The 26,966-nt window shown below is 40.5% G+C and overlaps 1 protein-coding gene across 7 annotated transcripts; it reads right to left on the bottom strand.

Moving 5' to 3' along the window:
• Positions 1-54: 54 nt before the first annotated feature.
• On the bottom strand, positions 55-26,966 carry tcf3b (transcription factor 3b). Of its 7 annotated transcripts, none has more exons than XM_046049648.1 (21): positions 26,950-26,966; positions 23,304-23,400; positions 21,040-21,112; positions 15,459-15,532; positions 14,724-14,796; positions 14,174-14,214; positions 13,801-13,933; positions 13,027-13,073; positions 8,766-8,865; positions 8,568-8,668; positions 8,074-8,197; positions 7,853-7,911; positions 7,073-7,148; positions 6,422-6,483; positions 6,007-6,204; positions 4,661-4,772; positions 4,397-4,544; positions 3,995-4,051; positions 3,078-3,310; positions 2,806-2,957; positions 55-2,474 (listed from the first exon to the last, which is right to left on the bottom strand). In XM_046049648.1, exons 2-20 carry the CDS (start codon positions 23,376-23,378, stop codon positions 2,812-2,814), a joined length of 1,932 nt encoding a protein of 643 aa, XP_045905604.1. In that variant the 5' UTR covers positions 23,379-23,400; positions 26,950-26,966; the 3' UTR covers positions 55-2,474; positions 2,806-2,811. The 7 variants fall into 7 exon arrangements, with proteins under 7 accessions (XP_045905604.1, XP_045905603.1, XP_045905605.1 ...); XM_046049647.1 differs by lacking the exon at positions 26,950-26,966 and adding an exon at positions 26,878-26,906; XM_046049649.1 differs by lacking the exon at positions 26,950-26,966 and adding an exon at positions 26,392-26,835 and having other exon boundaries at positions 4,661-4,769.

Raw genomic sequence — 26,966 nt, 5'->3', positions numbered from 1 at the left:
TAATCCAGTTGAATAATAATTAGAAAAAAAAAGGAATAAAAACTAAACAAGATCTACGTAACATTTATTTATTTAACTAGATACAATGAAAGAAAATCTCTTTATACCATTTAAACTTCTTCCTGAAAATTGAAAAAAGCATTAGGAGAAGGGGAGGGTGGGGGAATGAACAAGTACCTCTTTAATCTCCATGATAAATGAAATGATATGGTTCACAAAATAAAACTGTCTTAAATGAAAATACAAGTTCAGGCACTGATAAGGTATCACTCTCCCATCATGTCGTCTTAAGTCTTGAGAATGAAAAGGCCACACTATATTGATTTGTATAGGTCTTTTTCTTCATCTCTTTTTGTAGAAATTAAACACACAAAATGCTCTACCTCCCATTTGTGATTACATGTTGGTAAAAACCATTCACAACATGACATGACATGGGAATAACGTCACAATAACACTGTTTTGTTCTCCATATTATCCATTACCTTACACCCAAAAGCCGACGTCTGCCTCCAAAATAAATGTGCAGGTTGCTAAAAGTGAGCTGCACACTGAGAGCCACTTGGTTGAGGGCAGACATTAGGAAAAGGTGAAATGAAAACTACTATACTGGGGGGAAAAAAAATAAAAAATAAATAAAACCCGGAACACGACTTTGAAAATGAAGGTGATCCATATTTGTATGGTAGCTACATTCAAAAACCAGTTGCATAATTACTGTTAGAGACAAAAATCCCTTTCCACATTTTTCAATGCTTCACTGCTAAAGTAAGAACACTTCAACAGGACTGTGGCACAAACGCTGTCCACAAACCCCCAAATGGAAAGAAAAAAGTTCATCTGGGTAGCTGATGATAAGCCTTACAACTAAAACTGGAATAAAGGATACACCAAACGCTGTTGACCCTTGTCCTCTGCCATCCCGGTTCAAATTTGAATTAATTTTTGAAAAATTTCATTTAAATGTCAAATATCCCCTTATTCAGCTCATCTACAATACACTCTAAACTTCAAACTAATATTGCCATTTATGTAAAAAATCTACAATGTATAGACTAACAAAAAATATATATATTTTATATATATTTAATTTTTGAAAAATGAAACAGAGTAATGTATGAAGTGAATTTACACATCACACTTCTCTCAGTAAGAAATGTGATAAACTTACTCAGGAGGAAGGTGAGGGGCTGCAATTCAGTGGGAATGCTCGTTTAGGAAAAGAAAGCCTCCGTTACCCAAAGGTTTGTCTGCTTCAAACAACTGTGGATTGATGAGATCCCTCCATCAAAAGGAACCCAGATATCTTTTTTGTCTTTTACAGGTCATCAATTAAGGGGGGGGGGGGGGGGGGGGGGAGATTTGAGCTGTTGAGTCTGCTGGCATTGTCAGTATACCATTTCAAGTGAGTAAGAGCACTAAGTGGTGCTGATCACTTAGCAAGTGTCTCAAATGGCTTTTATACAAGACTGAATTGCACAACAGGTTGACACTTAACTTCCAGCCTTAACCTATACATACACTGTGCTTTGTCTTGTCCATGTATGCTTTAGTACATAAAGCAGTACAAAAAAAATGAACCTATGACAAGGGGTTTCTGGAGTAATTAGAATTCGTGGTCAACAAATAGGAAGAACAGTTTTGTAGTTGACAGACTCTACCACTTGGATAATTCATAACCTTCAAGGAAGGAGTCTTGTATTCCAAGTCTCATAGGTGTCTTGTGGGATGAGACCGGGCTTCAATCAGAGACTGCCTATAGGTCAGAGTGCCCGTCTTTTTATAAGCTGCTTTTGGACTGTCAAAACTTTGACCTCTGCCTTGTGACCGTTCCTTCGCCTTCCCCAAACATTTGCTGATAAGATCAAGGAAAGGTCACTGAATTTAGACAATTCAACTTCAACTATGGGCTTGGTTACATAACATATGTAAGACTGTACCATCACGCTGGGAATGACATATTAAAAATAATTGCTCATACACATAAGCAATCCCTCACAATAAATGTTCCTCACATGTAAAGCAATTTGCTTAAATGTCAAATAGAAAACATGTAACAATTAGGCACAAATCCTTGATTCAATTTGTGTTTGTTTAGGTCTCCTTTCTTTCACAAGAGCACCTCTCGGCAGTGTGTTAAGTCCCAATTTGTGGCAGGACAAAAAGTACTCCGGTGTTCCATCATCTTGTGGAAACCAAGAAGAGAGAAAAAAAAAAATCTTACATGTATAAAACAAAGCAAAACTAAAAAAAGTTCTTCACATTTGAGCTTGTAGTCATGGTTGGGAGTGCGACAAACAGGCTGTGTCAGTTTTGGCAGTATGCATGTGTGTACGAGTGTGTGAATGTGCATCTTGAAACTTGAACGGACAATACACAGACATGTCCACATATACACACACACACTGAGAATAATGGGTGGAAGAAATCTTTTAAGGCCACATCCTCTGACAGCCAAGGAAACACCACCAGATCTGTAAAAAAAAAAAAAAAGAAGAAGACCACAAACGTTACGTTATAGTATTCCTATGTAAAAAAGGACAACACTGAGCCCACTGACTCCTACAAACTAGTGCATTCCTCATTTTAAGTTATAATAAAAAAATATGTTCATGAAATATTGTTGGGAATTACATACATTTTGTAATTGTGTTTTTATATAGTCATTTTCATTGTTTGTGTCCACACTTGCTGTTACCACAAGTAGCTGACATCTTAAATATTATAACGTTAATATAACTGTGTGTAACATACTCTGAGTTACATCCTTAATAATTACTTCAGTACCCAATTTTCAAGACCTACCCGGTGTTACATGTGGCCAACTGGGTTGTGGCCATCTCCTCCCATACTAGGATGGCCGCCTGAGAGCTGCATGGGGGCTTCACCCACCACCCCAGAAACCTTCTCCTCCTCACGGCGTTTTAAACATGCTGCCTTGGGGTTAAGGTTACGCTCTGACAGAAAAAGGGGAAAACAGAAACAGGCCCTCTCAGTATAAAATAATAAACTGTGTATTAAACAGAGGAAGGTATAAGTGTGCTTCTCATCCATGGTGTGCTTGCATGCAGACTGACCTCTCACTTGTTGTTCTAAATTGAGGATGACATTGACGGCTTGGTGCAGGATGAGAAGTTTGGTCTGAGGTTTGTCATGGCTGAGGTGCAGCTGGCACATCCTCCCAAGCTCCTTAAATGCCTCATTGATGTCCCGTACTCTGAGACGTTCGCGGGCATTGTTAGCCACTCGCCGTTCCTTCTCACGCTCTATCTTCACCTCAGGAGGAAGGTCCTCGTCATCTTCCTCTTGACTAGTTATAAATGGAGATGAAATTATCAAGCCACAGGCAAGAGGAAATTTCATAGCATACCATCAAACACTTTAGTGTTCATGCTACCTCATGACTAGCATTTAACTGCTTTAAGTTAAGCATCAATAGCAGGGACTGTACACTCAGCTTTGGAGTAAATGGATGCACTAAAAAGACGACATGTGAGAAGTAAAATGCACACTATATAAGAATGAATGCAGGAAAAACATTAAGGAAGCAGCATCTCCCGCTTCTGATGATCATTTGATCAAAATGTTTATCCCACAAAAGTTTGATATGTTCACTTTCAGTAGTATACTACGCTGTGTGTGTATTGTTTGCTGCTGTTTGAAAAACAAATTGTGTTGTCAAAACCTTGTTGTGTTATATGCCTTCTAGTTGTACTGTTTGGTTAGGGGTAAATGTTTTTTGTTGTTTGTTTTGTTTAGTTAATAGTTTTGCCTAATGCATTTCCATTTTAAATTCAAATTTCAAAACTCCAGTGCAGCATAACTACAGAAATGTCAAAAGTCAGTGATGGATAATAAAGTTGAGAATGTCATAAAATTTCACTACAATGACTGTGCCAATTAAAAGCCAGATTTTAGACACCAGCTCAATGAACATGTGCTTTAAGTGAGCCCACAAAGCACAATAAATTGATCCTCTATTGGAGAAACTTACTCATCATCTCTCTGGTCTGAAAGGCTAGAGAGCATCTGGAGGGTCAACGCCTCCTTTCTGAAAACGTGAAATGAAGGGAAGGGGGATTTCAACATTGTTAAATACCTAACATAGTCTGGGTAATCGGTGGGACACACAGGACAGAGGAGATGACTAAGATGAAACACATTGTCTTTTAACAGAGACTAAGGTAACAGCTGACATGTGGAACCTTGCAGCAGATATTTCCAATATCAAATGGGTTCCTGTATATTCTCATACTTGGTAATTGTGTCAAGAACATCTCCACCTTTAGGGGAAAGAATAGTTTGGATTTGTGTTTTAATCAAAAACTTTATAAAAACAGATTTTTACTGTTAAATTCAACTGCAGAGTACAAAAGTACAGTAAGGACCACCTTACCTTGTTCGACTGCGCGCTACCTTGGAGTCCTTCTTTTCATCCTCAGACTTGTCTGCGACAGATGAGTTTTCATCGTCCTCTCGATCTTCTCTTTTGATGTCTGAGCTGCTGGATGAGTGTGTGGAGCGCGCCATACCACCAGGGAGACCTAGGGTCAAACTCAGATGTGAGGATACTACCATGATTACGAAAAATACAAGACATGCTATTATGCAACAATTGCCATGCTCTACTGTAAGCAACAAGATATTTAGCCGAACTTACTGGTAAAGCCTTCCGGTTGGCCAGCTGACGGTGTGGGTCCGGATGCGTGATGACCGTGCAGAAGAGTGCTGCTGGGAGGAAGGCCTGTGGGCTCTTCATGTTTTCCTCCCTGCTGATGAAGAGGGAGAACCATGATGTGAATCTCACAAGGACAGACATTTCACAACTTCACCCCTAAAAAAGGTTCCCAAAATTAAATATCTTCATCCAACTTGTTGACAAAGTAATAGAGTAGCTACAGAAAAAAACAAAAACTTGACGTCTACAACTGTAAGAGAGCAAATGCTTACTTAATGGTGTAGATTATTGAAAATGTTATATATGTTGTTGGCTAATATTAGTTGTGTAACTAATGTGACTTACTCACTAAAAATGATGTCTTAAAATACTATTTACTTCCAATTGCTTGCAATGTTACTGTTGACCAGCAGATGGCACACATTACTGATTTGACATGTTTTGTTCATGGAAAATGTAATGCAATTTTGATTTTCTTTCCCCCAAAATGTTTCTAGCCAATTGAGAACAGAAAAGGTAGTTTGTTGTGCAACATATAAATATAAAATCAATGTATCCAGTCAGCCTAAAGTTATCAGATACACAATAAATCAAAGTGTATTGTACTCTTCTTGAAAGCCATGTTACAAACAGCATGCAGTATGTTTATTTTAACCTCAATACAGACAGTTTCCCCAGGCTTAAATGACTGGTGGAATGACCACGTACCAGGGCTGTGCAATATGACCATATATATTGTTTGACGACAGAAAAACATCTATCATTTAAAATTATGGTTTATCGTATATTTTGTTTTGTTGCAAATTCAACACTTTGAGGGGAAGATGCTTTGGAGTTGTATGTTCTTCCACATGTGCCAGTGTTGCAGGGAAGAAATGTGCAGTCACAATAAACAAACGTGGAGAAGAGCGAAGTTTACTGAGAACTGGGTAAAACTGGAGCTGCTGTGCTGTTCTGGGACCGTCTCCTCGGCTCATGTTAGCTTTGCAACAGCAAGTAATGACAGTGTGCTAACCCACAATGTTGCTAACATTAGTTAGTTTCACTCTATATCATGGTATTTTTCATGGTATGGATATGACATTTTAGTCATATCGCACAGCCCTAGCATGTACTACTCCTAACTTCTCAATCTCCACTATGAAAACAAACTCCTTTCAGAGAGGTTTCGGAAGAGTTGACAGATATGACTTTCGTGATAAAATTAACCAAAAGCACAAATGAATACATTTTGTTTGGTTCATATTGTTGTCATACAGCCTCCATAGTCCATGTCGCTTTCAAACACACACAAATAAAACACAATTTGAGCAGAGTAGGTGACTCACCATGGCAGGATGTCTGTTACTGAGGGCAAGGCTAGCATTTGGGAAAGCTGGAGAGAGGGCCCCGAGGCCCCCGTTGTGTACTGCGGACAGCAGGCTGTGCATGTCGGAGTGGGCGCCCTCTAAGCCTGGGCCCTGTCCCACAGCATGGCTACGCAGTACATGGATGGCCTCCTCCAAACGGTCCTCCAATTTACTCTGCTATAAGATACCAAGAGACATGCACATCAATATGACAAACAAAATACAAGAGACTGCTTATAAATACACAATATGTTTTTGAGAAACTAATGATCTGAACAATTCATTTTTACTTTACTGTGCACGTAACTAAGCAAACAAAAAGCCGGAACAATATATTATGGAGACTGCTTGCTTCAAATTAGCTTTGATGTAGTAGAGAAATGTTTCAACATACCAGTGTGTGTGGTTGGTTTTCATAGCTGGGTGTGGTTGGTCTTTGCCACTGAGACGGAGTTCCTGCAGAGAGAAATATTGGGTTAGTGTATAGTGGTAATTCTTTACTTGACAGCAGATGGAGCTGCAGACACATGTCTCTGCTAAAGAACATTAAACATGCAGAGGATAATTTTTGCTCCAACAATTTCAACTGATTCATGTGTGCCAAAAACAAGGTAGCAATCAAACTGAACAAGTTAAATAAATTGGACTGACGTCGGAATTCTGTGGCTTAAATTGAAATATAACCAAATTTGTGGTTGCAGGATTGAGAATAAAGCACAGGATAAAACCACCTGAACTCAGTTTACCAACCTTCTGATTGGCTAAATTTACTCTGCAGTTAGGCTGACATGAATCTTACATCCAAGCGAGATAGTGCCTAACTGTTGCGAGTAAAATAAAGATCTTTTGAAGAATAAATGTGTTTATGAAAATACAGATGTGATTTATGTTGGTGCTTAAGATGACACATTTCAGGGTGATTGGAGATGAATGCCCTTTACTGCTTTTAATTTCCTCTACAGATTAAACCCATAAAGGTTTGGCTTTTCATATAAGTAGCAACAACTTGACGCTCTGTATGTGATTGTAGATAACTGGACTGTACCTGCAATAGCCTGAGGAGATCCAGGAGTAGACGGAGCTGAAGGGAAGTTATTACTGTTGTGGTCCGACGGGTAAATCTGAAAGAATTGTTCAAAACAACATTTTGGCACAACTGAAGAATACATAACATTGATTTTCAGTGACATTTAGTCAAACAGAATGGATCAGACTAGCGTTGGGCAACATGGCAGAAAAAGTCATCCAATGCTATGTTTTCTATGTAATGATTCAATATTGATCTCGAATCAGTCATATGCCATGTCATAAAACATTTATTTGTAGAGTCAAAGAGTTATAGCAAATTAAATAAGAAATTATTAATAGAAAAATTAAACCTTGTTGGGCAAATGTAATGCTTTTATCGCAATATATGAATAGGTTTCAGAGCCCTGGGTTTATTTGTGGTAGATTTGCCAAAAAAATTGACTTGAGAATTGTTTGTAATATATCCACAGGTATACAAAACACAATGCATGGCACTTCAGTCTACAACAATTATTAGGTCCTTAAATTTCACTGTTTTGTCCTTATTGCGATGTGTCTTCAGTATATTTTATAATGGACATTCATCTGTTTAGGATCAGACAATGAACAACAAAAATAATGCTAATCTACTGATGGAACATTTTTTTTCAGCATCACCATCCTAAGTTGAATTTGCACTTATTTGTTCTTTCCACAGATTTTCACTCTCAAAGGAAATAAAACTCTTGGGAAAATTACTGTAATTGTTTTAATGCCCAGCACTAATTAAAAAAAAGAAAAAGAAAAAAGAACTCACTGAGGCAAGAGCCTTCCCAATTTCATCTCCTGAACTGCCAGCTGTGGTGCCTCGGTTGGCTGCAGAGACAAAATAAATAATGTGAGTCAGATGACCCGTTAATTTGTTTTTGGGAGAGAGAAAAAATAAAAAGTAAAATAAATCAAGTGACCATGGCAGTTTGATCGGACAGACGCTACCAAGATACTTGCATTATAAGTTCTATTTTAACAGTTCCTTACCCATGATGCCTTCTCCGTTGATGGTGGGTGTGTGGTTGTAGGTGGTAGGGGCTGAGTGGAAGCCGTTGACTTCGCTGCCGTGCAGAGGATAGTTCTGTGGGGACAGAGGCAGGGGTTGGCGCGTCTGGAGAAAGGGTACAAGTAGCTTCATAAGGCACAAACACCCCTCACAGAAAAATAAACCAATATGACAAATGTAATTAGCTTTGTGAAGGAAGTTTAAGGTTTAATTATTCAACCGTGCCCAATCTGAAATGTTACCAGACAATTCCGATAATGTGGTTTTATTCAACAAATTTATTTATTTATTTATTTTTTTTAAAAGAGCACATGCTGATCTCTTTGTTCAATTAACTTCCTTACAAGAAACACTAGAAGATATATACCATTATAAAAGAAAGCAAAAAAAATAAAATACATAAATAACGGACATGGAATAGAGAAAAAACTAAGAGCAAGAAGGTTAGAATGGGATTGAGGTAGTTTCTACTCACCATCCTGTCCTGTGGGTTAATCGCAGAGAAGGAGCCTGGCTGTCCAATGTGGGGAGAGTTACCCAGCATGGCAGAGTAGCCAGAAGACGACCAGGGGTCTTCTGAGAAGGGCGTAGAAAACATTTGAAGATATGAAAACGCCTTCAAAAATAGGATTACATAACAAATGATTTCCAGTGATATTATGTGAAAGGTTACCTTGCATATAGAAAGATCCAGGGAAGACAGCTCCCGGCTTAGCACCAGGATATCCTCCATTGTCTCTGGTATACTCATCACCAGATGTAGAAGCATACACCTAAACAAACAGACAGGGAGGACAGTTAGACTGTGATTTCTTTAATTACTACTTGTCCATGGATATTTCTTGATTCTGGATTTTTTTATTTATTTATTTTTTTTAAAGGTAGTGTTCTCCTGTGTAGCCCTGAGCATCACGACAGATGAATTAGTAAATGTATCAATCAACCCTACCCCTGCTTTTGAAAACCATTTAATTATACTAGCTTCAAGTGGCCACAAGAGGGCAAGAGGGAGTCTGTCAGCAGTGGAGGCAGGCCGGCTCCTCGCCTGTGGAGGAGAACACAGCGGCCATGCCATGCTGGGCACAGCGACGGCTTGAATCCCAGTGCACAGTGAGCACTTCCTCTAGCTCCCAGGACCCCAGTGACATCGCACTGCCTGGCCTGCAGCCCCTCCCTATAACACACTCCATATCCACTCGCACACATACCATGCATTCAAGTGAGCCAACACACACACACCCATGACACAACACTCCACTAGCAATACCCTCTAACTAGTGCTATCACATTCTTTATGGCATCAAAAGAGGATTACATTACAGAAAACACAAACTTGGGCATTTTATATTAGCAGCTTAAAGAGTGCAGTCACACAGCCTTTCTACATATTGCTAACAAAGATGGATGCTGGGCCTCAAGTGACACATCTCTGCGCTCCAAAGCCACAGACTGAAGATGGACATGAGAAGCCCTCAGTTTCCTGACACCATCAGCCACCACTCAGTCCTCTCATCCTCTGTAGTACATGGCAGATAGAGGAAGAGAGAAAGAGAATGGAGGCTATGCTGCAAAGAATGCTAATCCAGAGAAGGGATTTTTTCTGTAATTTGATTTAACAGGGAGAAGTGGAAAGGGAATGGAGAGATGCACTTCTAATTACAGAGCCATCTGCCTGTTCCTGGACCACATCCAACTCCACAGGCAGCTGGGCTGAGGAGAGGGAGCGAAGAGAGGGAGAGAGATGGGGGCTGGGATCCAGTCAGCGAGAGAGAAAGAGAGGGAGAGAGAGACTGCAGTGGGTAGGGGGGTGGTAAAGGGGCAAGGGGGAGGATTGAGGGGGAAAAATGAAGGCCCTGATGATTTATGAAATGGGTAGAGAGATAAGGGGTGTTGAGGGGGGACAGGAGAAGGTAATCTAAATGACTTAAACAAAGCTTGATATGGCCAGGGGAGTGTGAAGGAAACAGGGGATTTAAAATGATCACGGTTAATTCAGGGGAAAACATGACGGAGATGGCTTCATTTAACAATAGGCTTTGAGTTGTTCTTTCACGGGGAACAATGTCGAGTGAATCCTGCTGCTCTAGATGGGAACAGAGAACTACACAATGAACGGTGCTGCTGGATAATTGTATTCTCAGGAAGAAAGGAGATTTCTAGGGTAAAATCCTCAACTAATAGGGGTTTAATGTAATTCAGGTTATGACCGTGTAAAGGTCTCTATGCTAGAAAAACATGGATTGTGGCAAGAGGTGGGGAGTAGATGAAGATTAACATCAAACTAAGCTCAAACCGCTTTATTCAACCACGTGGGTTTTGTGATTAGTCTACAGGACAACTAGGGGGCAGAAGAGAAGTTCCTCTATGTAGCAGGTTAGAGGGGGTAAAGGTTCACAGGGAAAGGCCAAGGATCTTCTGTACAGGTAAGTTGGGTTACAGAAATCAGGGTGCTTGAGGGGAAATGAGAAATGGCCTTTGCAGTCTAGCTATTATTTGTCCATTTACATGAGTTAAGTAACAAAAGTAGATAAAGCAAAAAAAAAAAAGTATGTTGAAAGGGTGGTGAAGAGAAACAGGAAGGGAGGGTATGTGGGAGGGAGGAAAGACTACAGGATCATCATCGGCAGTCATTAATCTGGGCTCAGACACGGGGCTAAGAGGCCTCGCAAGCACCGCGCCTCACAACTGGGTCACTCACAGGGGGAGGCCCACCCAGGCCATCATGTGGCGAAGCGTAGGCGGAGGGCTGGGTGAAGTGGGGGAGGGGGGTTCACACACACAGAGATGTCTCAACATTCGCACTAAAACCACGCGGCCATCGTTCACACTGTGGGAAATGACTGAGGTTTAGACAGTGAAAAAGAGGGGGCCTATGCCAGACATAGTGTTTACACTCAATCTCTGTGATATAGTTGCCGTGGCGAAGCATTTCTGCAGAGGTTTCAGCAGCCACTTCAACGGGACAACACCCACAGGTGGAGGACAGCACCGAGGTCATTAAAATAACTAAATAAACTGATTCCTTCAATGCTCAAGAAATGAGCTCAGCAGTAAGTTCACTAGGTCCGACTCTGATCTGTCTGCATACTGACTCTTAGTCGATCTGATATGAATCAACCTAATCTTTGCAGCCGGCTACAGTAGTTCTGCATCTGCAACTTCATCTCAAAGTAAGATAGAATCAGAACGCAATACTAGCAACGCTCGACTTAATTTCCTGCCAGATTACGAATCCATGGCTCCATGATTTGGACCCATTCAGCCATTTAAATCCATTCAATTTACTTCATGCATGCGTTGAAAAAACATCAGCACAAGTCACGAGTCCATTTTCTATTTAACTTTTGTTGTTATCAAAATTTGTACAACATTTACTAAGATGATGAGGTCCATGGGGCAAAGACAGGGAGATACGTGAACCAGGAAACCTTATATTTTCTTTAAATTTCACAACATAAAAGCACATGCAATATTTGAATTTCTCTATCCTCTGCCTGTGTTGCTTCATGGTGCCGGGCTGAAACACAGATGCCATGAGTGAGGCAATGCAAAGTGGTCCATACCCAGTTTATGTTTTAGGTCACTCTTGTCATCTGAGAACTACAGCAGCGTGAGGACTGGGTTACAGAAAATGTTTGTGTAATGGCACTATTTCATTATGATGATCCAGTAGCAGCTCAATCAGCAAGACCGGGCTCTAATAGCAACAGTAACACAGTCAACTGCCCAGTAGGGTCCATCTGACTTGAAATGTCATGTTTGCCATCTTACAAAGCCATGCATCTGTTGGTTCAGGATCACAAAGAACTGTCATATTAAGAGGAGTTGGTAAAAATGCTTTGTGGTACTCAGATTGAACAAATGGCCTCTGAATCATCTATAGTAGCTGAAAACTGTATGGAAGGAATCCCAGAGAATCAGCACACGGGACTCAAATTTAGCCAATAGCAATAATCTATAAATGGGATGACGTGGGCAACTGCAGCCTGATTCAATAGTTTGTCAAGTCACTTCAAACTAACAGTGAGATTCATTCAGTATATATTCAAACGGGTAACGGTGACTTGTGTTTCCAGCTATGTGTGGTTGCAATCATCCACACACATCAGCTGCTGGGAATTCTGGGCCCACTGACAAAATGCGACACTTGCTTCAGTAAATCAGAGCACTATATGATACTTCATATTGCTTCGGACTGGACAGGGGTTTGATAGCACTACGCTGAATCCAGTATCAAATCCACTTCACAAACAATTTTAAAGGAACAAAATATAGAAATAACTTTGACATTTAGGAACTAAAACTCCAAGACTGGTATTCAAAGAAGTGAAACCTTGGCCAAACATAAATATTTGCTATTTAGCCATTAATCTTCTGAAAAAAGGAAGAAGAGATAAAAGATTCAGTAGGAGATTGGTATGACTCTGGGCTTAACAAATGCAGGTGTCTTATTACCAACTTTGAACTTGATCCAAAATTGAACCAGAAACCAAAACCTAACCCACTTGGACCCCTCATGCATTGGCCACCGGAAACATGTGGACTTTCATTAGCCAAATCCCAAAACCTCTGTGTTCCTACAAAACTTACAGGAAAGGATAAGTTTCTAGACTTGACAAAGTACCTCAAAATCCTATAAAATTGCTCATCTGAATAACAACCAGACCCTGAACACCACTTGAAACCACTTGAGTGTAGTGTAGAGACAACCACAGTGATGATGTTTATTGGGGCCTGAGTTGCCTAACTGTCAGCTCACAGAGTCTAACTGAGCAGAGGGTCTTTACCCCTGTCTGTCACAGAACTGCTCAAGCAGAGTAGGGAAAGCAGTGTGTACGTATATCTGTGTCTGTGCGTCTATGTGTGTAGAGAGCATGAAAGAGAGAGAAGGGACTGGCTGTGAGCTGTGAAGGCGAGCAGAAATAAGCTCTCACCGAGGATGGCAGGCCAGGGGGTTTCCGAATCTTCTTTGGCTGGGTGTCTACATACAGGCAACCAGAGACACAGAGAAAAGGTGAGAGACAAAAACCACAAATTAGGACTTTGCAAAGACAGATTTGCCAAGGTTATGTCGGTTCAGGTGCAGTTTCATCGTGTTCTCCAATTCCAACTGCAGAACAGACAACACTGAACACACTGCAGCATACGTGAGTTCAGTGTGGATGTGCACGTCTGTCGGTGTGAATGAAGGTCGCTGTGCATTCATCTGTATATAGCTTTATATTAAGAGGATTTATCAAATGCAGAAAGTTACTACAAACCAAAAAAATATCAACGAGATCGCAATCAAATTTGTCGATTATTCAGTTAGTTGATGATTAAAATAAAAAGACAACCATTTTAAATATTTGATTAATCATTTAACCCAAATCTTAAGCAAAAATGTTAAATATTTACTCGTTCAAATGTCTGCATTTTCAGATTTTCTTAGCCATAAAAATAAATATAATTGGATTTTGGTCCTTTCGTTGGAAGAGAAAAAAGTTTAAACAATTTGAACACATCACCTTGGGCTCACGCGAATTGTGAAAAAGATTTCTCTATTTTCTGACATTCTAGAGACCAAACAATCTGTTGATTAATAAAGAAAATAATCGGCAGATCAAATGAATCATCAACCCTTGTTAAAAGAATCAGAAAATAAAAACAAAGAAAGAGGGAAATGACTGGCCCCACAACATGGCCCATGTCTTGTCCAGTTATCTCACCTATGCCTCCATCAGGCGGCCTTCTCCTGGGGTTGTTGGGGTATGACGGGTAAAACTGGGAGCCAGATTTCAGGCCAGAGGGGGACATGGCATCTGGGCTGGGCATTGCTATGTCGCTAGGAAGAAAACCAGGCTGAGAGAAGAGAGGATGGAGAAACAAGGTTTTACTACTAATACTTAAAGGGGCGTGGGAGAACACAGCAAAAAACAGCTTCTCTTCTAGGAAATGAAGACAGTTAATTCAAAGTGTTTTACATAAAAAGAGAAGTGAGAAAACAGCGCTTCCTTTACACTGACACATTACATGAATCTAGTTCTCTTGCACACACAACCTTGCGGGGAGATACAAGGAATAAGCTAAATAACAACATACCTGGCTTCCAAAGGGAGGGTATGGAGGCCTCTCATTTTTACCTGCAAGATTAAAGTGAAGATCTTTTAAACATTAATGCGAGTGAAGCCATGACATGTATACACACATTAAAAGGCAATGGTGTGTGCGAAAACAACTGAAAAGTAGGTTTTCTAAAGTACAAAAAGTCCAGAAATGCCCTCCGCTTTTTCAGTATGCTCAGCTGCATAAAGCCGCCTGCCAGACAAAACCCTAGGGAAGGTTTCTGCTTCAATGCCCTAACATCCCCAACACTCAACGAATGAACACAGGCACACACGCACACACATACTTGCATGTAGACACATAGACATTTTGCCACCCAGTAAACAATTGGTCATAAAGTACGCACAACAGTCAAATCTGCCATTATCAACATGATTATTTTAAAACTGGAGTGTGACACGGTAACATTTCCTCTGGCACTGAGAAGTAAATGTATATACTCAGTGCTAAAAGAAATTAATCTAGCAATTTGTTACCACATAACAGTCACAAAAAAAAAAAAAATAAATAAAAAAAGAGAACATACCTGCGACCCCTGAGCTGATGAACGGAGAAGACAAGCCTTCATGCTCACTGTAGTGGGATCCCTCCGGATAGCCCTGTAGGAAGAATGGTGCACACAAAACAACATGAGATGGTCCTCAGCAAAAGCAAAGAAAATGTAAATAAAGTCATGGCATTGGACAAACAAACTCCAACACACCCACAGACCTAAATGATAAACACGTTTTAAGGCCATTCCCATCTTGTTAGCACACCTATATGACTTCACTTTCACTCCCTTCACTTTTCTATCTAACTAACAGGATCCATGCCAAACAAATCTGCATCAGCTCAGGGGATTCAAACTGACTTTCTTAATTATCAACTTGTGGTAATCAAAGCCTGCTGCATCTATTTCACCCTCTGTTCCTTGTATTTACACAGAGTTGTGCCAAGACAGTTACAGCGGATGTGAAGCTGCAATTACCGGTGGGCTTCCACAGAGGTTCTGGGCTACCAGAGAGCTTGCCAATGCAGGATCCTGAGCCAAGGTTATTAGGTAGAAAGTAAAACTACCACTTCAAAATCAAACACAGCATGAAAGAGTACTAAGCTGTTGTGGTTGTAGGGGGAGGTGGTGTGTGTGTGTGTTCATCTATGCGATTAACTGCACATGTGTGAGTGTGTGACAATACCATGGCATCTGGTGTTAATGCTCAGATCTCCAAACTTAAAATTGTGTGTGACTTAAGAGTGCGTGTGTGTATTTAGATCTTACCCGTCCTTGGCTAAAAGAAGAGCTGTTCTGTTCTGCCGAGCCCCAAGACCCAGAGCCGCTGCGCTCATCTAGTGCTGTAAAAAGACATATTGTTAAGATTGACAGGTAGACAGACTAGCACATTAGTCTGAAGTAAAGATGAAAGAAACAAAAACCAGGTTGGACTAATGTTGTGGACTTTGTTAACAATCCCTAAATGAGTGCATATACTTATTATCCTATGTGTCACTCCGGATATGTAGAAATGCCCTGATGGTTGGAGTCATATCAAGGGAACCTGTCATCACATCCTACTCTAAACATTCAATGTCCTTAAGTGGCCACATTGGGCGTGCAGAAGCCAGGAGAGAGCATCACTATTGATCAAAGACTGCTGCTGCCGCATTCAAGATGCAATGCAATGTTACACCATTTCTGAAAAAAAAAAAAAAAAACAACAACGTGGGAAATGCTGCTCAGTGTACCCATTAGTGTTTATTACGGTCACTGAGTAGCAGAAAATGAACCATTCACATCCCTAATGTAATCCTAGAGGATAAAATGTCATCTAAACCACATTTAAATGCCACTCAGTCAATTTGACATATACAAACAATATATAAAATAACACAAAACAAAATGTGTAAATCCAAAATATGAACCACGATGTTTTACGTAAAGAAAGAAACAATGTGTGTCACAAAGGAAAAGCACAGCCGAAAGACTGGTGGAGCAGAAAACTCCAATACCCCCATCATCCCCATCTCCCTGTCTTATGCACTAATGCTATCCAGGCTCTCTGGAGACACAAGCCTTAATTGCATGCTGATTTGCATAATTGTGCATATTAATGCAGTTTCCTTATGAATATTCATATTTCGTCTTTGATTTTTGCCTAATTAAAAAAATGTGTGTGAGAGAGACAGAGAGAGAGCGAGCGCACAAGGGGACGAGAGAGGGAGGAACAAGAGGAAGGCAGAGTGAGAGGGGTCTGGGCGAGATCAGCAGCCTGGCTGACGAGTGAGAATGAGTGATGAGACTAACAGAGCGGTGCAAGCACCTACACACGCTGCGACAGCCGTGATCTATGGAGCTGATGCCAGTGGCATGGAGAATCAGGCAAGCAGGGAGGACAGGGGACCTCAAAAGATCAGCCTCGCTCACTGTCAGATCGGCCCTGCTAAAAAGGCCACAGCACTAATAAAGCGCTGCACCACCGTCAACCATGTCCAATGGCACAGGACACTGGTGATGGGCTTGCTGCTAAATAAAGATGACAGATTTTGTATGAAGAAACTTCAGCCAATGCTTGGTGCCAGGAAAAGTAATATCAAATTAATGTGATAAAAATCCACTTTGGAGGAGAGACATCAACAATCAGCATGCCTACCTCCAGCCTAGCAATGAAAAGATGTGTTTTAACTCAAACACCTCTCTTTTTTCCACTTCAAGACACTCTAGCTCCATCCAACTTGCAGGTAGACCACAGTATTTTCAAATGTACTACACACTGTGACAAAAACTGACAGGTAACCCACAAAATTACACATCACTGTCAACAATAGCCTGCACTGGGGAGAGCTACCTAGCCAACGAGTAGAGTTAAGAGAGTAACTTCATAATCTTCACAGCTATTTTCAATACACCACTCATCCGCCTGTGAAGCCTCCATTTGGCCAGCGGGGGTGCAGAGGATAGAGTGAAAGCACGGCTGTGCAGGAGAAGTCTGACAACATTGTTTCACACTTACTGGAGTAATTAACTCGGAGGCAATTAAAACAAGGTGGAGAGCTGCTGAGGTGACACTGACGCCCAGCCAGCCTACGAGAGCACAACTATGCCAGGGTAGAGATCCTTCTATTGTTGTTAATCTCTTGTCATGTGTAATATCGAACATAAACTGACAACAGAACCACAGACAATCAAAATGATGAAGTAATGCAAAATAAAGTTCTTAAAATGACCCACCAAGCTTCACACATGGTTTAAAAATGATCAACTGGTGCCACATGCTTCACTGGTCACTACATTTGAGATAATATTTACATCCTGGGTATGCTGCTGTGTTGCTCTCGGTTGCTCTACAAGCAAATAAGCAAGTTTAGTTGTAAAAACAAGATATGTACTGTTCAAAGTAGGTCAGTGATGTACTCCTACATCAATTACTTTGGCCAGTAAAAATATTTTTAGTACTTTGTTTTAAACCAACCCTTCGCCTGTGACCTAAAAAAAAAAATCCTCTCAACACTTCAAGAGTCTGCATTCTCAATGAAATTTGAAAAAAGGACAAACATAGATCTGCCCAATCTGGGCTTTATTTCAACCTTATTTCATCACTTACTTCTCTCTTAATCTTTTTATTTCCCCAGTTACATAGTAGTGCTGCAGTCCAACACATACTAAAACTACAACAGAGCTCTCACACTGCAGCTCCTCAACTGCAGGTGCCTTTTATATAGCTGCAATTGATTACCTTGGACATACAATAGTCAATGTGATACCTGCGTAGCAGAGCTAACACACCTCCTTATATACAATCTTTTTTTAAACGTGGATAACATAAATGGGCTATTGTGTCACATTAGTAATACAACAATAAAACTTATCATTCTGATACCTGTGTTAAAATTTTACTGGTTGACATTTCAACATTTTGATGCCAACTGTGGCCCAATAAAATAAAATATTAAAAGATGCTGTACTAAATTTAATTGGCAGTCAATTTACACAGACTGTTTCATGTCAATATGCCTCTCAGTATGCTGTTCATACTTACAGGACATCCAGGATTATTTAAAGACAGCATCAAAGTATGTGAGCACTATAGCTCAAGCTAACTAACAAATCTAATACCGAAACATATGCCATCTTCAGACAATGGACAGTTAGAGTGGCGCTAAATACAGCTCAAAGTGAAGTAACTAATGAACCCTTGAATTGTCCACGAGCATGATTACATAACTGGGTAAATAAGATTAAGACTGAAAATACGCTGAATTATCTACTAATTAGACATGCACATAAGAAATGTAAAATGCGTGTGCTCGGCATGAAAACAGCTTTTCCAAACGTATATCACATCCATCCAGATTTTGGCATGGCTACTGTGAATGTACTTCCAGTGAAAGTCACATGGCAAGACAAATACTGACTCACAACCAGAACCCAGAAAAATATTTATTTTCTGAGCCACAAAGCCTTCTAGCGGCTGCAGGCTCTGAAAACATCTAATTTATTTGAAGAAGGAAGCCACTCTCCTTTGAGATTTCCGCTTTCTTTCTGAGGGCTTAGATTTTCCAACTACAGTCCCAACAATGCACAGTGAATCCTGCAGGCGTGTGCAGGTATACAACTGAGGGTGCAAAAGTCAAACACATAGCTAGTAAGCTAGCTACCAAGAGAGACCACATGTGTAAATTCACAATGTTGTTTGTTGTGATCTAAAGGGAAGCGAGCCTGTCACGTCCTGTGTATTTGTGTGTGTATGTGTGTGAAGGGGGTTGGAGACGTTGCCAGCAGCTGCAGAGGTGACAGAGGGGACGCCTGCCTGAAGGCTTGTGGGCTTGGCCAGCTCCCACCACACACCGTCACACTCTGCCTCCCGTACTTCTCAAACATCCCACACTTCTTGCCAATCCTCTCCTCTTTTCTCCACTTTGCCCGACACACCCTTCCCCACACACACAGACACACTGTGGCCACTGAGGAAGGGAGAAGGACATCTAATGCAATTAGCACCCCTCTGAGCACTTTTGTGTTGATGAATAGAGGTGGTCTGGTGGGCCACTAGGCTGCTCGCTGCCGTTCCCGCACTGTTGGTTCCCTGGACAATGCTCTTTAATGGTCATCGTTTCTATAATAAATAGGTTTCCTGGCCTATGCTGAATTTTGGAATAATAAGCAATCTTTTGGTCAGAGTTTCAAAAGACAGTCCTGTTGCAGCCATTACATCTATATAAAAAACAAACATGTACACCCAATTTTAAGCTTCCAGTTTTCTTACTCATACATACAGTCTGTCGATTTGTGTTTTCTTCCTCATATAGACAGACTGTACTCAACGTACTATGTGCGTTTCAACATGACACAGATCTATGAGAAACTACAGGGCTGGAATTTGCAGATGGTAGCATTTTGACTCCCAAGTGCTACTAGAGGGTACCTGCAGATCTTAAAAGGGACAGCTTGAAGTATCGCATTAAAATGGGTGTCAATGACCAAGGGCCACACTTTAGGACATGAGGAGGGGGGAAGGAATTAACTCCTCACTGCTTCGTAATTGCCTGCTGTAATAGAAACAAACAGAATCCTGTCTTCCACAGGCTGATCCCTCTATTCAACAAGCTCGCTTTTCCACTCTGGCCACTCACTGCATGCTGGGCCAGTTTAAGAGCCTGCGAGCTGGGGGTGAGGGACATTGTCTCGGACTCAAGCCATTTCCTGCAGATCAGTGGGGGTAAGAGCCCTGTGCCGTGTTGGGGGAGGAGTGTTTTACACTTCAGGGTGGGGGAGTCGTTTCAAGTCCATAAGCCCCCTTTCTGCCTTTGTTCCTCAGTGGCCAAGTTCTCACTCTGGGGAACACTGGGGAGTGTGACTCGATTTCACACGCCAGGTTGGCAGGGTGACAAAGGAACGAAAGTAGCACGACTTACTAATAACATTCAGGAAGAGAGAAAAGCTCACTCAAAAGGCTTCGGGTGCTTGAGGTACTTTGCACTTTAAAATAGTTAAAGCGTTTCTAAAAGAAATGGGAAAACATGGTCGACAGATGTTAAAATAAACACTCACGTAAACATGAATAAATGCTCAGTTTCAATTCTTCACACAAAGAATACCCTGGGTCTGGTAAGGTTTAAGCTACAGTCTTTTTCTGTTTCTTAAAGTGTCAATGCTACATTGAAGACCATTAAGGGCCAGGGCTGTAGTCTAAATGGATAATTTTTCTATACAGATATGAATCAAGGGACAACCACATAAACAGACATAGATCAAGCTGAAGCATGTCACTAAATGGGAATTCCTTTGAAAATTACTTACACTACTCAATCTATTACAAATTGTAGAATAAACAAAATACAAGCACATGCAATTTCCTACATTTTTCTTTGGTAGAAAATTATTCCAATGAAATCTGTTATCAGCAAAGCATATCGTTTAACCTGGACTTGTTCCTGGAAACTTTGTGCGGCTGTTTCAGTTTTTGAAATGTAATTTTATAAAACCACAATATACCTACTGAGGCAGTGGCAGAGATCTCAAAATCAGGGGAAATAAAACTGAAACTGCATGTGAGATACTACAAGGGTTACATTTGAAAATATTTTCTGTGATTTGGGTGAGCTGACCTTTTAAGTTCTTGCTCTCCCCCATCAGCTGTAAACTGTGAAGAAATGTTGATTTGTACTCCATTGCTGCATTTAATGTGACTGCTAAAGATCATAGATTTCACATTAAATTAGGATATTGCTGCTTTGCAAAAACTTACATGCAGCCACACTAATGTGTCAGTTAAAATCCCACAGGAAAAGAAGTATGTTTACATCAACAAATGTCAACATTCGCCACGACATATAGTCCATACGAATTAAGCTTAAAAAGTTACCTGATCCACCAAACTGACTGCTGGCGAGTGTCATTGTCCTGTTCTTCCCATTGGCTACTGGAGGCGCAAACATCTACAAGACAAAAGAGGAAAGATACCGTGACTAACAAAGCAAAGGATGGCACACTTCACACTTCCTATTTCCACTAATAAATAACATCACATACACAGGTCGTTCAGTTGTTGTGTGCCCCCCCCCCAGCCATCTCAGTTTTGGATCAATCTAAAGTGAGATATAAACTAAAAATATATAACATTTTAAAACATGTGATTCCACCATGAGTAAGACGATTTCCAGCATTACAGTAAAACTTGCTGGTAAAAACGATCAAGTTAAAAGCATTGTTAAGGTCTTTATTTGCAACAAAAAAAAAAACACCACACACACACACAATCACACACACCCCTAAAAAAATAAGCAATCCCTATTATATAATTTTAAAGAGGTACATTTTCCCCCAAAACAAATATACAGCATTACGAAATTCGACCTTTCAAACATGTTTTCATATAAAACCTGACGCATCAACTATTGTTCAAAACACTCTGATGAGGTCATGGGTTTCATCACCGAGCCACTGTGGGCATTACCATGAGGCTATGGTGTGGTCGAAATATCTGCTATGTGGCATCTTTCTGTGACGTGGCCAAACTCTACTGTGCAAACCAAACCGTTTTGTAACTAGGACACCATAACACAATCTGCCGCAACCACATATGTATCACATATCTCGCTCTCATTATTTTTTAAACAGGCTAGGTCTTCGCAGTCAAACAACCAATTTGGACACCATATTTGATTCCGTCGCAGATATCTCAAAACATTTTTTAGTTGTAGTAGCATGCATTTCTTTGACCTGCCAGCAAATAAACAAAGAGGAGAAATTGTGTTTGTGTATTGTTTGACAGTTTCTCACCCAATTATCAATGTCATATTTAGACTGAACATCTGCTGATACAATTTGGCAACTGATCAATCTGAGCTTTTCTAACACAAACCCAAGTGTCTAATGAGAACCTCCTATAAACCCCCTTCCCAACAGGGAGTGTTTTTCTTTCATGGGGTAAGTTTTCCTTTAAATACTGATGGCGTGGCAGAGAACAGGACTACATTAACAAGGCAGCTGACTCTACTGTGCAAGTCATCATAATGGAGCTTCAACAATATCCATGCACAACAATGCCTTTAAAAAAAAAAAAAAAAAAAAAATTATATATATATATATATATATATAAAAACACAAAATAAAGCTAGTCCTGTTATTTCACAGTGTTACACATCACAAAATATAAATGACTCTTACAATAGTATAAATACTTGTGATAATCACTATACATTGTCAAAAGAAATCTCATGAGACATTAGGTCTACTGACAAATAATCATTAGGAGTCACAGTTTGGATTTACCTGTTGTGCCCCATATATAATAATTATCCGCGCTGGCAACTTAGCTTTACCAGCCTATCAATTTATTTTGGAGAAGACAAAAAACTAACACAGCTCCACTGGGCCTGTGACATGTTTATGTCAGCGTAAAGCTCAACAAAGGCTTCTCAACAAAATGAAACAAAGGTAAATAAAAAGCTGAACAGGATACCTCTAGCCACTTTGTAGATAATGTCTAGAGGATACCTCTGTGAACATGTCTTCCTAAAAGACTAAAAATATGACAAGAAGAAATACAGAAGCTGTCTCCTCAACCCAGTTCATATATATATAAACAACATTTCCCCCCTCAGGTTCTGTTAACAAGACGAACAGGGGTGAAATCATATTCAGTTTCATGCAGTCTTTCCTGATTCACTATTTACATTTTACAGTGGATACCAATTCATTGTAGTAGGGATCCACTTCGGTGATGCTGTATCTCTGCATCACCTACATAATTAAATAACCTATATTTAAAACCTGAATTCATTTTCACCAGTCACCCTGAGGTATAGAAGTATTTTACTTGCCATGCTTTGATGTAATCAGCACTACTTCTGCATGCCAAGAATGAAGAATGGCAATATCTTGAGCTGACACAACCTATTGTTTAAAAAAAAAAAAAAAAAAAAAAAAAAAAGGATTCCAAAATTTCTGTTGCAGATTTTGAGAAAACAAGCTTCACACTGATTTTCTTTCCTCGCCCCCTTCCCCACCTCTCTCATTCAGACCTCCAGCTTTCTTCTGCCCATACCCAGACCTGTATCGCACTCTCTTTAGCTCTTCCTCCCAATGCCACCCAGAACCACCCAGACTGCTCTCCCACTCTCTTACCGCACTGAAATCCAGGAGGTCGCTGAGTTCCTTGTCAGTTCCCACTGCAGCCATTCTTTGCTGCTGTTCGTTCATACCCTTCAGTCTCTAATAAACCCTATGAGAGAAATTTGCAGATACAGGATTTTAATGGCACTAGCAAGCACAAAGAGAAGTTACATGTAGCTCTTAAAAAACAAAGAGGATGATGGTAATGAATGATTCAAACTACTCTGTCTTTGCTATATCACAACCCTAAGTGATGATTGATATTGGCAAGTTGTTAGTCTCCCCTAAGATTACAATGCAGGCCTCTGTCAGCATTTTTCTTTTAATGCCCACCCCCCGAAAAAAAAACTACTTTCTTATTGCCAACACATCAAATTTGGTTTGTACCTTTCAATATAATATCAAAATACAGATCCAGGTGAGAGGAAAACTCGTGTGCATCTGAGAAGTTACAATATAAAAAAATCAATCAACAGAACATACAGCTCAAATTACTACCTCACTGAAATACGAACAGATGAGGGGAAACAACATAAGGCCACTTAACACTTTAGCCGGGTCCACTTAAAAATGCTCATTTCAACCAGACACTGCCTTCCCATTCAAGCAGCAGAAGAGAAACTGCCATGAAATGATAAATACTCTGCCCTTAGTCAAAATCACTACCACGTAGTGAGTTACAAAAAAAAAAAAAAAAAAAAAAAAAAAAGTCTTTCATTTAACGCCACCCTGGCGAATAACACATCCATATGTCGATCATTGTGACATAAAAGAGAATGTAATACATTTACAATTACAGACATAATTGGGACTATTGTTAGCCCAAGGAAATAGGGGTGAAAGGCAGCGCTAATGACTGTATGCAAACACGTCATTACCAAATTACCATATGTCAACTCAGAAAGAACTTTGTCAAATAACACAGAGAGCATGAATGCTGGATTTACTCTGTGTTTTGCATTCCAACGCAAGCCCGAGGCCGCTCTCTGATGCTGAGCGGCAGTTCTGCAAGCCTCACAGGGAACTAGTGGTAAGAGGAGCGAGTGGAGGAATAGAGGCACTTGGACACCAACAGGTGGTGTGCTTTTACAGCCTCTTTTGTAGTACAGCACTAGCATAAATTGATGCAATCAAACAAAAAAAGATGGATGTTATAGAGGAAATGCAAGTTGTAAAATGTAAACAAGGGGAACTCTGAGCATTTACATGTCTGTCAAGAAATAAACATAGAAAATTAGGAACCACTTGAAAGCAAAACAAACAAGTATTAAAAAGTAATAAATCATCTTCTACATGTTTTAAAATAACACAAGTCACTTAAGGGGGGGGAGGGACAAAAAGTGTAGTCCAAGTCTATTGAACTCAGGCGAGCAGAACTAATGTAACCTTGAGACAAGGAAAGGAAGTGAACACACACACACACACACACACACACACACACACACCCCCACACACACACACCCCTCAAGTGTAAATAGGCTAGGAACATGGTTGTCATTGCTTTTCCAAACTTTTGGATAAGATGGCCAATCAAGGACAAAACAGGACTTACACCCCTAAAATAAAACTTAACATTTGCAAATAATATTCAACCACAGAGTTAAATGGAGTAGAGCACATGGAGGGGCCTAATGTAACAAAATGGCATCTTCAGCTACTGCTGGATCAATATTTGAAGCAAGCAGATTAGGGGTCTTTGTCACCCCAGGCAAGGCAGAGAAGGCAGGTCATTCTCCACAAAAGAGCCTGCACTTCCAGTGAAACAAACCACCTAGCTAAACAGACTATTTGCGCCAAAAACGTCATGTTTAATATGAATTCATAACTGCAAACACAACTTAAATGTTAATGCCTGCCTCCGTTTCTGACCATGGCTTTCAAACATAATAATGTTTTGAAAGCCATGGTCCTTCTAGTTCTTCTTTCTAACAAATATGTACTTACTTGGGGATAACTGTTGTTGACAGTGAGGATTTTATAATTTAAAAAAGCACAATTCAGCCGGCATAGGTTGTATCTGTTTTTTTGCTGTTATTTGTCCCGTCATGAGGGGAAATTAAAGTAAACTAACTGTAACATGTGGTTATGTCAACGCTATTACTACGGGGACAAGGGCAGCCGTGCTGAACAGAAAAGCATATTCAACTGTTGATTCAAACACTGCCCGAAAGAAACGGATGTAAATGTCTCGTGCCAGAGACGTGTTATTATAAATAATAATCACTTTGGGTGTAACTGTTTATAACAATGACTGTAAACATCTAGGGCACCACAGGATGTAGGCTGTGCATTATTTGATCATCTCGGCTAGGCCACATCCAGGGCCAAGCTACTGCTGACAACTAACCCATTCACCATTTATTTTGAACTATGTTGACACCATCCTGAAGCCCAGTTGTGTCTTTCTAGCGAAAACAAAGTGCGTGTAAAACAAGTGCAACGGCCGTAAACCTGGAGAATAAGAGCAATCCTCCAAACTTCATGCAACAAATAGGGAGCATTTTCTTTCACATATTAGGGTTCAAGTCGTGCATTATGAGGGAGTTCAGTGGTGGAGATGGTGGGGGTGGGAGCATGAGGAATTTCCTGCCAAATGTACAATAAAATAAAGTCTAGCTGGTGGCCAGACACTTCCATAAAGGAATGTTTAAAGGGCTACCAAATGGGTTTTATGGAAAGTTTGTTTCTGGCTTGTATGGAAAATACATCTAACACGTTAGGCCCGCAACACAAAGTTTAGCTAAAATGCTCACCAACATTACACAACGTAAAGATTTCATATTTCCACACACTAGCTAGAGCTAGTGGCGGAGACACACGGTGAAAAACAAAATGAGGCTTGTTCGGCAGGACTATCATTTAACGTTAGTCGAGTCTTTTTGCAGAACAAAGGAGTAATTTCCTCCTCTCCGTGGTCGATGCGGAGACCATCACACACTTGGCTCGCCACCTCAAACCAGACAAAAACTTACATCCCCCGCTTTAACCACACATTCCCAAAAACTTTTCGAAAATAGCAGGCGTCAAAATAGGTGTCAGTGAAACCCATCGAATTCATGCAACTTCTCCCGAAACATGAAGTGAAAGAAGGTGTTTTTACCTCTCCTCTCCAAGTGTCTGATATCCAACAGTAAAAAGAAAAGCGGAGACTCGCAAGGGGAAAAACATAAAACTTCAAGAGAATTTCGACCTCAGTGCATGAAACGCATTGGAGCACCGTAGATGTCTTCCTTTTGTCCCGGTAAGCCTGTTTTTCACACTGCGCCCACGTGTCTGCTTCACTGTAACAAGTCTGTGTGCAAACAAATCTATTATAGTAACTAATCTCGCGTCTTCCTTTTTTGTTGTTACAACTGAGATGATTTCATTCTTCTCGTAGACATCTTCACCACCTCCGTCCACATTGTCAGACGCAACACCATATCCCTCCGCACAAAAGTGAGGGCCTCAATGCCAGCGGTGTCCGATTTCAAACGCCTTTGAGAAACGGGGTATTTTTACACAGAAAAAAATACAGCTTTAACGTCTTCCGGTGGCCAAAACGACGGAAACGCCTAATTCCAAAGCTCCGTGTTGTGTACTGTACCTGCAATCCTCAAAATGCGGGAGCGCTGCGGGCACTAGGTCGTTCAGCGGAAGGCTATCGTAAGAAAGTTACCTGCGATTACACAGCAG

Source organism: Micropterus dolomieu, linkage group LG05 (assembly GCF_021292245.1).
Source record: "Micropterus dolomieu isolate WLL.071019.BEF.003 ecotype Adirondacks linkage group LG05, ASM2129224v1, whole genome shotgun sequence".
Taxonomy (NCBI): domain Eukaryota; kingdom Metazoa; phylum Chordata; class Actinopteri; order Centrarchiformes; family Centrarchidae; genus Micropterus; species Micropterus dolomieu.
The sequence above is the reverse complement of the archived record's forward strand: the minus strand, read 5'-3'. Positions and strand labels throughout refer to the sequence as shown.